Below are 15,462 nucleotides of genomic sequence, written 5' to 3'. Positions count from 1 at the left end.
CTCTGCACCCACAGTCTCCGCATCCAGCCCTCTGCACCCACAGTCTCTGCATCCAGCCCTCTGTACCCACAGTGTCCGCATCCAGCCCTCTGCACCCACAGTGTCCGCATCCAGCCCTCTGCACCCACAGGTTCTGCATCCAGCCCTCTGCACCCACAGTGTCTGCATCCAGCCCTCTGTACCCACAGTCTCTGCATCCAGCCCTCTGCACCCACAGTCTCCGCATCCAGCCCTCTGTACCCACAGTGTCTGCATCCAGCCCTCTGCACCCACAGTCTCCGCATCCAGCCCTCTGCACCCACAGGTTCTGCATCCAGCCCTCTGTGCCCACAGTCTCTGCATCCAGCCCTCTGCACCCACAGTGTCTGCATCCAGCCCTCTGTACCCACAGTGTCTGCATCCAGCCCTCTGCACCCACAGTGTCTGCATCCAGCCCTCTGCACCCACAGGTTCTGCATCCAGCCCTCTGCACCCACAGTCTCTGCATCCAGCCCTCTGTACCCACAGGTTCTGCATTTATGGATTCAACTAACTGCAGACTGAAAATACTGAGGAAAAAATACAAACAACAATAAAACAATAAAAAATAGGCCAGGCGCAGTGGCTCACACCTGTAACCTTAGCACTTTGGGAGGTCAAGGCAGGGGGATCGCTTGAGCCCAGGAGTTTGAGACCAGCCTAGGCAACATGGCAAAACCCCGTCTCTACAAAAAATAAACGATTAGCCAGACGTGTTGGCATGCACCTGCAGTCCAAGCTACTCAAGAGGCCAAGGAGGGAGGATCACTCGAGCCCAGGAGGTTGAGACTGCAGTGAGCTATGATGGCACCACTGCACTCCAGCCTGGGTGACACAGCAAGACCCTCTCTAAAAAGTAAAAAATACAACTTTTAAAATAATAGTATAACAAGTATTTACACAACATTTACATTGTATGTGGTATCATAAGTAATCTTACGTGTGTTATAAGTATATGCACCATCATTTTATATCACGGACTTGAGCATCCACAAAGGACAACAAGGCTGACTGTGCTAACAGAGCACAGAATTAGATGCCCAACTAGGGCACCGTGTTAGTATTTTGTATTCTTTCATTGCCCCTAGGAAATCCTGAACTCGGAGACGTCTTTCTCACACCACCCTGGAGTATTCTACAAATGCCAACGTTAACTGAGAGGAAAAAGAGTCCATACTCCCATATTGGACCATTATTGGTTAAAAATGTTTAATGGAACCATAAACCACCACCCAGATGTTAAACTTGTTTATTTTTGCATCCCATTTCTGGGTTCCCCCATTTAAACATAGTATCCTGAAAAAACCCAGAGACCCGGGACTTCACTTCAAGCCAAGTTTGAAGACCCTTGGCCTGTGACGACTCCATGAGACTCTGGAGGAGAGGCCATTATCAGCCCAGCACGGGCAGGCAGCAGGGCTCAGGTTCAGCTAAAAGCCCTATCAGACAGGATGTAAGGAACCAGAGGGGAAGCCACAGCCACGTGCTGCAGATCCCCACCCCCAACAGCTCCCACCCCCAACAGCTCCCATCCCCAACAGCTCCGATGGGGACAACAGCTCCCACCCTGCCAGCCCCATCCCCACGCCAGCTCCCACCTCCACACCTGCACGGGATGTCATCAGAGTTAACTGTGCAGATCGTGATGACACTTGGACTGTACACCCCTGAGACACAAGTATGGCATGACGACTGTTAAATATCTGCTAAATGAACCCCTGATTTTTATGAGGCCTTTCTGTATAGTCAACTTCAAGAAGACGATGAAAGAAGACGGAGAAGAACATCTGTTGAGCACCACTATAAGCCAGACTCTGTTTTGGTACTTCACAGATGTTATTTCACTCAATCCCTATACAGAACCTACTCACTGGCCATTATCTCTACCTCAGTGTGGTGAAGAGTGCACTTCAGAGAGGTCAGCTGATTCATCCACGTCACAGAGCAGGAACTGGAGGGTGACTGGGGCTGGCTGCTCCTGCTGGAACAATGCCTTTCCCAGCCTCTGAGCTCATCCTCCAACAGAGAGCACAGAAGAATCCAATATGAAGGACTCTAGGCCGGGTGTGGTGGCTCACGCCTGTAATCCCAGCACTTTGGGAGGTCGAGGCAGGCGGATTACGAGGTCAAGAGATCGAGACCATCCTGGCTAACATGGTGAAATCCCGTCTCTACTAAAAATACAAAAAAAATTAGTGGGGCGTTGTGGCGGCGCCTGTAGTCCCAGCTTCTCGGGAGGCTGAGGCAGGAGAATGGCGGGAACCCGGGAGGCGGAGCTTGCAGTGAGCTGAGATCGCGTCACTGCACTCCAGCCTGGGTGACAGAGTGAGACTCCGTCTCAAAAAAAAAAAAAAAAAAAAAAAGGGGGCTCTAGAGACATCCATACACTAACAGAGAAGGACGGTAGGACCCAAGAAAGTACGAGAGGCCACGTATGGAAGCAGCCACCTGCTTTCTGCACGTTTGATTTCTCTAGAGCTAAGTGGCTCCATTTTAGGGATAACTACAACATCGAGATGTACAACGGACAAAAGCCAGCATTTTCCAAAGAACCCAATGAGACACGTAGGTTGCTCTGATCCTGGACACTCAGTGGCAGGGGTTCATCTTAAACGATGCTCATAGTTACTGACAGCAGAGCCAGCATTCAAACTGGTCTAGGCTGTGCTGTCAGCCCAACATCCAGCAACGAGCAGCCACCATCACGGAGCCTCCCTATGGGATGCTCTCATCAAAAATAAAAAGAGCTGGAAAATGAAAGGTTTCAGCAAACAAACTCATCTGTCAGATTAAATATTAATTGGAACACTTCTGACTTCATAATTTTTATATTTAATTTCTTTTGATATTTTAGCTATTTAAGAGCTATAAAAAGATATTTATAACTATCTTTGTGTTGTACACACTCAAGTAACCTTAAAATAAATATAGTTTCAGGGAATACTGAAATTATTTCTCACCCTTATTTAAAATGGGCAAGTACACATCTCAGACACGAGACTACCACAATGCCTCTAAAACAAAAGAAGATAATCACATTTGATTATCCTGAAACAGTATAGAATGGTTTACTGGGAAGAAAATGGAGAAGAGTTTGGTGCTTGTACGAATAACAACATAAATTACATGTTATTTACACACAGAAACGTTATTAATTAAGGTGAGGTTTATAACTGAGGACTACATTCGAGGCTAAACAGCATCAAGGAAAAACCAAGTACAAACACCACAGTATGTGCAAATGGCTCTCTCAACAAACTTAACTTCCCTGGAGAAAAAGCATTTGAGATTTTTACAAAAAGCCATTATCAATCATTTCTACGTCTACTAAAATGCAAGCAGGAAGACTGTCTAGGCTTCTCCGGTGCCCATCACAAAAGCCTACATGGACCTAAGACAGATCCTGAAGATGGAGAGCAAGGGGGTGGAAGGAGAGAATCTGCAGGAGGTGAGAAAGCATCAGCAACAGCATCGCCATTAAACGCTGCACAAACAACTGAGAGGTGGGCTCACAGTCACCGTGTCCAGAACTCCGGTCACAGCACGAGAATGAAGGAAGGCAACTCTGGGGGGCCTCGAACTGCAGGACAAGGAGTCCGGACTCTTGTTATGAAGCAAGAAGCAGCCCTGGAAAGTTCTGGGGCAAGGGAAACTTATCACTAAAACCTCACTCTAACGAGCACCGGCAGAACGAGACAGAGGAGAGAACGGAGGCAGGGAGACGGTCTCATGACACTGTTTCCTCGCAGCGCTTGACATACACCTGGCAAGAGCTCCGTCAATATTTGCCCAACAGAAGCAGCCTGCCGGGGACCACTGCGCTTGCGCAGGTGGGACAGGCACACGGGAGCTGCAGATGGTGGGAGGCGACCCCCAAAACATTTGTGGCTTCTCCAGAGTGCGCGCTATGAGAAGCTGTCCTTGCCTGCTGTTCCCTCTCAAACGCCTTCCAGGTCTTGTCACTGGGAGAACACTGCCCGCTGTCTGCCCACCTGGGACCTCCACACTGCACAGCCCCACATTAAAGACTGAAAAGTTCTGTAGGAAAGAAACTGGTTCAGGTTGCTTCTTCCAAGCTTTGGCCATGAATTCACTCCCACTCCTTTTATGGAGGAACAGCTCTCAGTATGTCCTAAAGCAAGCATTCTCTGGGCAGCTCTGGGAGGCGGGGGCTGAGGGCATGCCTGGGTCAGCCACAGGCGCAACCTTGCAGAGGAGAGGGATGAGGAACGCGCGGAGGGTCTGTGGGGTGGGAAGGGCACGTTGGGAGCTGCTGCTGAACCCAGCAGCCCAGTCACACCCCCAGCAAACCGACATCCTCCACTCGGAGCCCGCAGGGTAAACAGCTCCAACTATTCCATTTACGTGATTCTTCTTCTCCAGTCTCATTAGTGGCTGAGAAAACTTGGTCACCAACATCCACAAAATAGCACTTTCAGACAGACAAAGACTACTAACTACCCTCCTCCTCCTTTACAAGCGAAATAACCTAAATTCATTTAACAATTAGATCTGATTCTCCTTTCACCGGAAAGATTCACTACAAATTCTACGGGAATTTGGTTCACTTACCTAGTTATTGAGGTTAAATGTTTTTTCTCTAACACTGAAATAATTTAAAAAGTCTAAGAAAATTAATTGTGCAAAAACTTTTCAGTATCTAAGTGTGGCACCATGGGCCGGGAAGGGGCAGAACCTCAAGCCAGCAACATCTTTAGGATGTGTGCGGTGACACCCAGGCAGGATGCGCTCCAAGTCCATCGAAAGCACAAGAAACCTCAGATGAAATCTGCACCGTGATGGCACCTGGGATGGAGGCTGGCGGACCCAGCCTGGAAGGGTCCCTGCGTCCCTCTGCTCAGAGGAAATGGGGGTTTGTTTTTAGGACGGACAGAGTCGTATCTTTCCAGAGGCCATTCACCTGTATCATTGCCTCAATGAATGACAGCCAGGCAGAACGAGGGCCTGGAAGAACAAAAACAGTAAGTTTTGGACATCTGCGTTTTTACGTGCTCAAGTGTAACATGAGGGTGCAACACACGGCACTCAGGCGGCCTTCAGAGCCGCACGCTGCAAAGAGCTTCACAGACGCCCTGTGAGGCAGACGAGGGCTGCTCCACGCACGGCTGAACCGTGGGGGACACGCCCAGTTCTGAGCACGGTCACCGCGAACAGGCGACCGGCAATGGAAGGAAGCCAGTTTCAGCGTAGCCTCAAAAGTTAGGATCAACCAATTCTTCTGGAAATTAAATTATGAGCTTTAACAGAATTCACATCTTTGGACCCAATAATTTTGCCTCGGGGAGTTCATCCCAAGGAAATAATCAAATATACAGAAGAGCTTTTATGCACAAAGGTGTTCATCAAAGCGTTATTCATAAGGGTGAAAACTGTCAAAAACAGGACTATCCAACAATAGCTACACAATTTTAAAATTCAAGTACATGTACATGAAAATACTATGCAGCAATTTAAAATCGTATTTATAAGAAAAATGCTCATAATGTAACGTTAAAGGGAAAGATCAGGTTACTATATTAAATACTATTATGAACACAGTTCTGTAGGAAGAAATTTGCAAAAGAAAAGACTGGAAGGATGTAAGCCAAAATGTTGCCTGAAGAAAGATTCCCATGGCAAAGATGTGTGCGGGAAATTATTTTTCTTCTTTTGACTCTTGAGCTTTCCAAGTTTGCTTACAATGAGCAGATGTTACTTGTAAAAGGAAAAAAATTGATTTTTGATATAAAATAGTATCTAAAGGACTGAAATCATTTCTAAATTGTATATGCTAAGAAAATTAAAAATAATGTATCCCAATTCCTGTATGCAAGCATTCACCTAAGATCATAATTAAGAAGTTAAATGTGCAATATGCGTCTATGTGAGTATACCCACACTCACCCAGGAGGCACGAGGTGCGTGAACTCCATCACGCAGGACTGCCGGCCTGGCATGCGGACAGGGGCCTTCCAAACTCCTACCACCCTCATGGTAATTTCACACGCTCCAAACAAACGCAGCTCCCCGGCAGGTCTCCCAGTCCTCCCCCACAGCCGGAGCGCCGCCCAAAACCCTCTTGAAGAGGAATTCTGAGCCTCCACCTTCCAAGAGAACTGGAACGTAAAGTGACAAATTTCTTTCAGTGGACGTACGGTTAACCGCCCAGGGACACTTGCCTGGCCCTAACACATGATTTAAAGCCTAGGGAAGATGCCTCGATGCCTGATCTAAGGGGAGACTCCTTTCCATTAGCCCAGAGAATCAGCAAAATCCAAAATTTTAAAAACAGCAACCCAACTAAGGCAGTGGGCTGGGCACCGGGCTCCTGCTCACCTCCCTCTAAAGCTCCACCTTCACCCAGCTGCCTGGGCAGGCAGAGCGTGTCAGCCCTTCATCCTGCACCACAGGGACTCTTACAAACTATGTGGGCAGACAGAGGGGCAGGGAGACCAAGAATAAAAATGAGGAGCCAAGTCTCCAGGGACCCAGCTCCAGAGAAGGCCAGGCACTCACATCTCCTCATCTCACTGCTGGTTACTTCCTAGAGAGAGATGGGGAAGCTACAACTGCTGCCCTGCAGGTGCCGGCGCACCCCACAGTGTGAACGCTATTCAGCACGCGATGGTCTCCTGAGAACAGGTAGACCCATTATTTGGATCCCCCCGCTGAAGGAACGGCGCAAGTCAGGTGATTTCTTTTTGAGACATGACCCCCTCGAGCACCCTGGCATCTCTCTGAACACTGCTCTGCTGGGTGCCGGCTCCCAGTGCTTCCCAGACTTCAAAGTGAGCCAGGCACCTGGGATCTTGTGGGGATGAGAGTCCTGATTTAGCAGGTCTAGGTGATGCCAAGACCCAATAAATCTCAGTCCCTGAGGGTGACACCCAGGGGGTGGAGAAGCTCCCCAGGGAACCCCGTGTGTACCTGAGGCCACACAGCGTGAGACAATCTGGAGAGGCCACCGGCACCAGCCAGTTCCTGCATGCACCGAGCGTGCCCCGCGGGGAGCAAGGCCAGCATGACGGCGCCGGCCTCAGAGTTGCTGTGACGCCTGGCAAAGGACACACAGCGGGAGCACGGTGCCCAGCACACCGCGGCTCCAAAACGGCGGCTGTGGCGTACACCCCACCACCGCCGCCGGCACACCTGTTACTCAGCCAGGCTGACATTGCGGGGAAGAGGCCAAAGTACGGAAATGAATTCTTGGGAAACTCACAAATGTGAGCTGAAAGACAGGAGCCAAAGTATGCTCAGCACAAAGAAATGATAGAATGTGCAGCGATGAGCACGGCCGATTAGCCTGACATGTTCACTGCACAACACATACATGTATCCAAACGTCTTACTGGAACCTGCCAATACAGACAACTACTATTCATAAATTACAAATGAAACAAAAACGGGAGCTGGGGAGGAGCGACAAGTGGGTGGCTGTGAGCGAGAGGGGAGGAAGGGCTGACGCAGGCCCCAGGGCTAACAGCTGCCGTACACCTTGGCTTCACATGTGAGAGGTACTGTGCTACCTGCAAGAATCCTCCAGGCAGAACCCCGGGATTCTGAGGATTCCAAACACAGGCTCAGTGAGGCCTTTCCCTTTCCCTTGGGGCAGAGGAACCCCCAGCACCCCAGAGTGTGAGGATGGCGTGGCTGTGTCAGTGGAAGCCACGTGGACCAGCATCAGGTGCAGCAGGGTGAGGAGACGGCCCCAGAACCCTGGCCTCTGTGGGCCACCCTGCGGCCTCCACCCTGCAGTCAGGTCCATGGACAGGGCAGCTTCCTAAAAGAGTGCACCACTCTTTCTCCGGCTCTTTTTGTCCCACGCTCACTTCCTTTTCTTTTCTTGTTCCCTCTTCCTCCCAGAACTACTCTGAAGAGATTCCTTACGTCAACTCCTAGGTGCCGCTCCCCCCCAGCCTGGGGTGTAGGGACGAGGGACAAGGAGGCTGAGCTCACATCCAGCCACTTCTCAGTTGCTTCTGCTGCCCACCCCCGCCTGGAGCGGAGGGTGTCCACGAGGGAGCTGCTCCTGAGACGGAAACAGCTGGAGCACACACGGTAAGGGTGAGGAGGGGCAGGGTTTCCAGACAGCTGGGCTGCAGGTACGAAGATGGTTCCAGAGAGCTTGGCTTGGTTTCCAGACAGCTGGGCTGCAGGTACGAAGATGGTTCCAGAGAGCTTGGCTTTGCACGTGCTCCCCCAACCCTTCGTCTACACAGCTGCGGAGCTCATCCACGTGGGCCAGAGGGCAACCAGCCCCTCACAATCCGGAGGGAGGCATCTACACAGCTGCCAAGCTCACCAGCACGGGCCCGACCCGCCTCCCACACCTCGGGGGAGGCAGTGTCACTGAGACCCCACGTCACAGACGTGGTGGAAGCTGCCTCAGGAGGTCGCCTGCAGGTGCGCACGGACACGGCCAAGGCTGGGAAGAACCGTCCCCTCATTCTTCCTTGGAGCAGCACCACAGTGGCGCTCCATCTCTTCACACTGAAGCCACAGGGAGCGCGGAGGAGTGCGAGGCTGTCTAGGAGCTGACGTCTAATCCAAGGAGAAGGCCCGTGCCAGTCAAGCCCGAGCCCCTGCCCCTCTCTCCAGGTGTCCCAACAGCCTGACCTGCTCCCTCCACAAAATCTGAAAAGCTGCAAACTTCTGGGACTCGTGGAACCAGAGAATAGGGTCACTTCTTGTGACTATTTCTACCACCTTTCTTTAAAATAAAAAGCAAATCCCCCAAAACCTCTTTTATGTAAACACGTTCTCCCTGGATTTCATGAGGTTCCTCAATGTCACAGAGCCCAGTCTGTCTACAAGGAGCCAGAGGCCCAGAGGATTAAGTGGCTTCCTGGGATGTTATGTGAATCAGACAAAAGAGCTAGGATCTGAATTCAAAATCCCCTGTGTCTTGGGTGAGGGCTCTGGGTGCCAGCCAGACTGTGTGGTTCCCTGCAAACTGGGGTGTCCCACTTCTCCCCGCTCACTGCAAGACGAGTTCTGCCCAGCTGTCCCAAGCACACAAATAAATCTGAGAAATTAAAGATGGGGAGGGATCAAGCACACATCAGCAATTAATCTTTTCCCTCGGAGAATCTTCCCGGTTCTGTAAAGAAACCACACTTCCCCTACCCCGCTCAGCAAGCGACACATTTCCTTAGAGAACAGAGACTTGGAAGACGCTGCGAACACTGCAGGATATTGTGTGTAGACTATCGTTCAACAAAAACAGAAGCAAAAAGTGTCAAACGCTTTTTCAAACTGCTATTGAGAGAGTGAAGGAAAACACATTATTATTTTGTCAAAATCAGTCACCACAGGCGCCTGAGCCCTGGACTGCGCTGGCCTTCAGCTCCTGCCTGCAAAGCTAGGTTTGCTGCATGCAGTGGTTTGGGAGTTGACTGCCTGCCAGGAGTGGAGGTAAAGCCTCGGATTACCTGCAGCACGCTCACCTGTGAAAGCATTTGTGGCCTGAAAACCAGCTTCCGGCATACTGCTCCCCAGACAAGCCTGTGCTCCAACTCTTGCGCTGTCCCGTCGAGGAAGCCGCCGGGCGAGGCTCAGGTCACTTCCATTTTAGCCTGTCCGAGTCCATCACTCTGCTGGGCCGGCCTCTGGGAGCATCCGCGGCCCACCTGCCCAGCTCCGGGCGGGCGAGCGGTACCCGGGTGTGGCACCTGGGCGGCGGCAGTCCCCGCTCCTGTCAGCCGTCCAGCCAGGGCGCGGAGGCCATGGCGCAGGTGGAGGGGCTGGCCCTCAGGCCCTCAGAGCACGGGCGCCCCGGGCCGCGCCGCTGCCAGCATCCTGCAGGGTCGCACCTGCACGCAGGTGCTCCTGATCCCAGCCTCGGCTCGCTGTGCTCCGCCTCTGAAACTGAAAAGCAACAGGTCACTTTCCTGACGACCAGCAGAAGCATCACAATTAACGGCCTATAGAGGCCGGACAGGAAAAGCCAGGCAGCTGCCTCCAGGACCCCACTGTGGGCACGCGGGCTCCTGCAGGGGCTGCCAGGGTGGGAGGAGCTCCATCTGCCCCCAAGGCCACAGCTATGCTCCTCCCAAGGTTCAAATGTCCCTCCCGGGCCATTCTGCCCTCACAGACACCCTGGGGAAGAAACTCACTTCTCAAGCTGGTTCCCGAGGCCTTAGACTGGGGTCTGCGGTGCATGGCCACTGTGGTCAGCACTCCAGGAAGAAAATGCAGGACTTGCAAGGAGCAGTTTTTAAAAGCGATTCCATCTATCTATCTATCTATCTATCTATCTATCTATGAATGAACGGCAGGGTCTCACTAAGCCGCCCAGGCTGGCCTCAAACTCCTGGCCTCAAGCAATCCTCCCAAAGCTCTTGGCTTCCCAAAGTGCTAGGATTACAGGCATGAGCCACCATGCCTGGTCTAAAAATGGATTCGTAAGAGGAAAACAAATGCCCGCACTATCTTTTTAGTGAGGATGGAAAAGAAAAGCAAATTTAGTCTATAAACTGCTCCGTATGTTACATAATAATAAAAGCATTTTGCCTGTAAAATCCCAGCACGTTGGGAGGCCTAGGAGGGAGGATCACCTGAGGTCAGGAGTTCGAGATCAGCCTGACCAACATGGATAAACCCCATCTCTACTGAAAATACAAAAAAAAATAGCCGGGTGTGGTGGTGCATGCCTGTAATCCCAGCTACTCAGGAGACTGAGGCAGGAGAATCACTTGAACCTGGGAGGCAGGGGTTGCGGTGAGCCAAGATCGCACCATTGCACTCCAGCCCAGGCAACAAGAACAAAACTCCGTCTCAAAAAAAAAAAATAATAATAATAATAATAATAGAATAAAAAAGCATTTTACAAAACGTTTTTCAGATATTTTAATGTTCCATTAAACATAAAGCAATATTAACAACAAGAATGTCAGAAGCCCAAAGGATCAGACTTTTAAAACAGAATCCTGAATATCCATCTCCAATATTTAGGAAAAGAAACCTCTTTTCTGTTATCACTTCATCCTAATCAATTTATAACCGATTTTTAGAAAACGTAATCTCATTCTTCTTTTTCACCATCGAACTAAAGAAAAGGAATTTAAGAGCACAGAGCACAGACAGAAAGGAGTCCTCTGTTACCCACATGTTGCTGTAAACAGACGGTAGTGAAGTAACACATCACTGATACGTACTAATTATAAGGAGCACATTAAAAATTAATGAAGTACTTTAAGATACTAAGATATCCAATTCTATTACCTTCATGTATCTATAGTAACATCCTCGGTTAATAAGGTATGGCCCAGTAGGAGTCCTCAAGTTTAAAGAACAGGTAACATTTTAATTAAAAAATAAATTATTTGCATAAATGGCGGCTTTGAAGTGCTTGAAAATATGAGAAAACATTTTTTCTCTGAATTCTAACATTCCATCTAAAAACGGCCAACACGCAGGTCCTACAGGAACTTCAGAAGAAAACTAGTTGCACCAGCATCATGAACTTTGGGAAATGGAATTTATCCTGCCAGATACAGACAAAAGCCCACCTGCCCTAAAGCTTTGATTTTTCTCTGCCCTTTTCTATGATGCTCTTGGTGTGCAAATATGCTAGACTTTGTTTGTTCTCATTCTGTAAACTCAGAGAGAAAACCAAACTGTAGGGAGGTCTTTGCTGTCGTTTTATTGTGGGATTTTTGTCTCTTTGCTTCATTGCAGAAGTTATGCTACCTCACTTTTTAAAAATCAGGTTATCATAAGGAAATAATCAACAGAATGAAGAGAGAACCGATAGATTGGGAGAAAATATTTGCAAACCATACTTCTGATAAGGGCCTAATATCCAAAGTATATAAGGAACTCAAACAACTCAGCAGCAAGAAAACAAATAAGCCAATTTTTAAAATGGGGAGTTACCTGAAAAGACGTTTCTCAAAAGAAGATATACAAATGGCTGACAGATGTATGAAAAAAAGGCTCAACATCTCTAAGCATCAGGGAAGTGCAAATTAAAGCCACGGTGAGACATCACCTCACACCCACTAGCACGGCCATTCTCAAAGACAACAGATGAGAAGTACTGGCAAGGATGTGGAGGAAAGGGAACCCAGGTACGCTGTTGGTGGAAATGGAGATGGGTACAGCCATTTCGGAAAACAGTACGGAGGTTCCTCAAAAGACTAAAAACAGAATCACCATGTGATCCAGCAATCCCACTGCTGGGTATACATCCAAGGCATTGAAATAGGTACGTCAAAAATATATCTACACCCCCACGTTCATTTCAGCACTATTCACAATAACCAAGCTACGGAAGCAACCTAAGTGTCCTTCAGTGGATGAACGAATACAGACCCTGCGGTATACGTACAGAAGGGAGTACTATACAGCCTTCAAAAAGAACAATACTCTGTCATTTGCAACAACATGGATGAAACTGGAGGACATCATGCCAAATGAAATAAGCCAGGAATTGAAAGACAAATACTACACGATCTCACTTATATGTGGAATCTGAAAGAGTCAATCTCACAAAAGGAGGGTAGAAAGGAGATTACTGGAGGCAGAGGGAAGAGGGATGGGGAAAAGGGCAGCGTTGATCAGACACAGCAAAGTTTCAGATGGACTGGAGGAATACGTTTTAGTGACAGACTGCATTGCATGGTGACCACAGTTAATAAAAAAGTATCACATATCTAAAAATTGCTAAAATAATACATTTTTAACATTCTTACCACAAAAAATGTAAGTTGGTGAGGCGATAAATATATTAATTCATTTGATTTGAATATTTCTACCATGCGTACATATAGCAAAACATTACATTGTACCCCACATATATGTAATTATTATTTGTCAAAAAAATTAATTAGAAAAATGGAGTTATCATACATCCCACATGTCAAAAGGCTATGGGAAAGACTGAAGCCAATGTAGATCAAAACAGAAGAAACAACCAACTTCCCAGTTTTCTTACGCTGGCTTAATCGCCCCCACCAGCCCTTAACTTTACATCTTCTAAAAGAGAGGTTGGACACGGGTGTGTAATAGTTCCCATGAGGTCTAAGTGTGGCCATGGCCAGGGTTTTTAGGACAATGATGTCTGCGGTTCCCAACAAAAGCAGGACGGACACAGCTGTGTTACCTCATCAATGGATAACGTGCCTATTCCTATGTACGCTCTGAGTCTCCCCCAATGCAATTTTCAAGGTAAAATGCAATTATAAATGCTGTAAAACGTCTTCTTCCTCACCACTAGCAACAAAGATGAGCTACCCTTTCTAGGAGCACGCAGTAGAGCTGCAGGCTTCGTTCTGCTCCGTGAAAGACTGTGGCCACCCAGAAGGGACCAGAACCCAGCGGCACTCAGTGTGTGTGTCGAGTGACCAAGAGGCAGGGCAGGGTGGGTGATCCGGACCCAGAGAAAACTCCGAGGGCCAGCACAGTCGGCAGAAGCCTGCAGGACCTGTTTCTGGACAAGACGTGTGCTTTTAGTTTAGAAACCAACCAGCAGTCGGCACGGCCACGCTGGGCATCTGTGGAGCCAACACGTGGAAGTGTGAAAGCTGGAGGAGCTGGACACACGCTGAGGACGGCCATCCCTCCAATCTTCTGCTCTCACGAGCCTCCTGCTCATGAGCTGCCACTCAGCCTTTCAGCCTCAGCCCAAACAACCCTCCTTGGAGATGCCTCTTCGATGGGCCCCCAGTCTACGTCTGGACCCTGCTGCACAGCCCGCAACACCTGGTCGGCTTCCCAACACATCTGCAGTTGCAACTCCACGCGGGGGTCCTGATTGCACCACGCCTGCCCGTCTCCCCAACAAGTGCTGTGAGAGCAAAGGCAGTGGCCAACAGATCCTCCCGTTCCCCTCCGCACCCAGCAGGTGCCCGGTAAGTATGTGTTTCCTGAGCGAACACAGGAGTGAAGGAAGGCACTTATGTGAAGCGTCCCCAAGGACTGTACCCAGCACAGAGAAGGCTCAGCAAACACCTACACGGTTAACCCAGCCCCAGCCGCGTCTGGCAAGGGGCATTTCTCAGGTGGAGGTGCTGCTCCTCAGCCTGCTTGGCTGGGACCCTCCGGGCTGGTTTTCCCACCACCCCACTAGAAGAGTCGAGATGATGATTATTAGCGGTGATCCCGCTGCACTGACACTTCCCACAAAGTCCTATCCAGCAAAGGCCTTCAGAGGTCATTTTGACTTAAGTGCCCCCAGGCTACAGAGAGGGAGAGAGAGGGCAAGCACTGCCCCACGGAGGCTCAAGAACTGCGCCCAACACTGGCAGCAGGAGAGCAGGACTGACCCTGGGCCTCTCGCCCCGAAGCCACTGCTTCCCACGCTACTCCTGAGGCCCGGGAAGCTCCCTAACCCCAAGTGGCTTAAATCAAGAGAAGAGGAGAGGGGGGAATACAGGAAGGGGCAACTTACCCAGATGTAAGGTCACAGTCAAGAGCCCCCCCAAGGCAGCAAGCACATGGCCTTCATTCTACACACACACACACACACACACACACACACACACACACACACACACACACGCGGAGGTTCTATTTATACTGGGAAGATGGGCAGAACTAACCAGGAAATAAATTAATTCAATATTGCACTTGAAAAATGTCATTAAGTCCCTCCCATAACAGAGCAACAGTTACTAAGGAAATAGAGCACGTCAAATGGAAAAATACCCCCGCAGGAAGGGACGTTTTAAAAACACCAACACTCACAAACCAAGTAACTAACCAAGCAAGTTACAGGGCATGTCGGCCTTACCAGCTATTCACAAAAACTTATAGGAAACGCAGTCCTCCTCAGAGTCATTCAGGAGTAAGAACTGAGCTGTGTCCGCATTACACCTTTCGTTAAAAGACACTGTAACTGTAAAAACAGACACGTCCAGGAAATGTGAGGGTCACCCACAGGCACAGAGGCCAAAATCCAACGGAGAAGTCAAACAGCCTTTTTTCCAAAATCAAATCGCATTCAAAATACCGTAGTGCATGAAGAATTGACGCTGCAGTTTCATTTTTTATTTCCTCCTGCTGTGGACAGACTGTTTCGCTGGCGGAATGTCGGTTACCTAGGTGACAGCCCCACAGCCGCCGCGACCGCTTCAGGCCCCACAGACGCTCGGGGCTGAGCGCCGGCCTGCGGACGCCGATCCCTGGCCACTCTACCCACCAGAGAAGTTCCAAGTAGAAAGGAACACTGCAAAACAACAAGGTCATTCTAAACCTTGGCAAACTGGGGCTCTGTTGCAAAATTTAAAAAAAAATAAAAATGACTGTGTTTGAGAGCTGCACTGCACAGCTCACCTATGCATCATCCCACCCGATGTTCACTTAGGATCAAAGAGGCAAAGGGCTTGTCATGAGACAGATGAGAGAAAAAGTGAGAAAAAGACACTTGAGAAGCTATTTCCGACTTGAGCTGGCACCAGGTGTCCCTCCAAGGGAGGTGTCACACGTCTCCATGTGAGTGCC

The 15,462-nt window shown here is 49.5% G+C and overlaps 1 protein-coding gene across 28 annotated transcripts in view; it reads right to left on the bottom strand.

The window, feature by feature from the left end:
* Positions 1-15,462, bottom strand: part of LDLRAD4 (low density lipoprotein receptor class A domain containing 4) — a 449,266-nt gene that overhangs the window by 263,134 nt on the left and 170,670 nt on the right. For 18 of the 28 annotated variants that reach the window (XM_045377669.3, XM_065533564.2, XM_045377677.3 and 15 more), the window contains one exon: positions 9,465-9,885. The exons of 4 other annotated variants lie outside the window; for them this stretch is intronic. In XM_045377669.3, coding sequence (XP_045233604.1) covers positions 9,465-9,504 — 40 coding nt within the window. In that variant the 5' untranslated portion in view covers positions 9,505-9,885. Of the gene's footprint in view, positions 1-9,464; positions 9,886-14,410; positions 14,541-14,752; positions 15,183-15,462 lie in introns of those variants that run through there. 6 more of the 28 variants (XM_005587262.5, XM_074022998.1, XM_074023007.1 and 3 more) reach the window with 2 other exon arrangements.

Source organism: Macaca fascicularis, chromosome 18 (genome assembly GCF_037993035.2).
Source record: "Macaca fascicularis isolate 582-1 chromosome 18, T2T-MFA8v1.1".
Taxonomy (NCBI): Eukaryota; Metazoa; Chordata; class Mammalia; order Primates; family Cercopithecidae; genus Macaca; species Macaca fascicularis.
The sequence above is the reverse complement of the archived record's forward strand: the minus strand, read 5'-3'. Positions and strand labels throughout refer to the sequence as shown.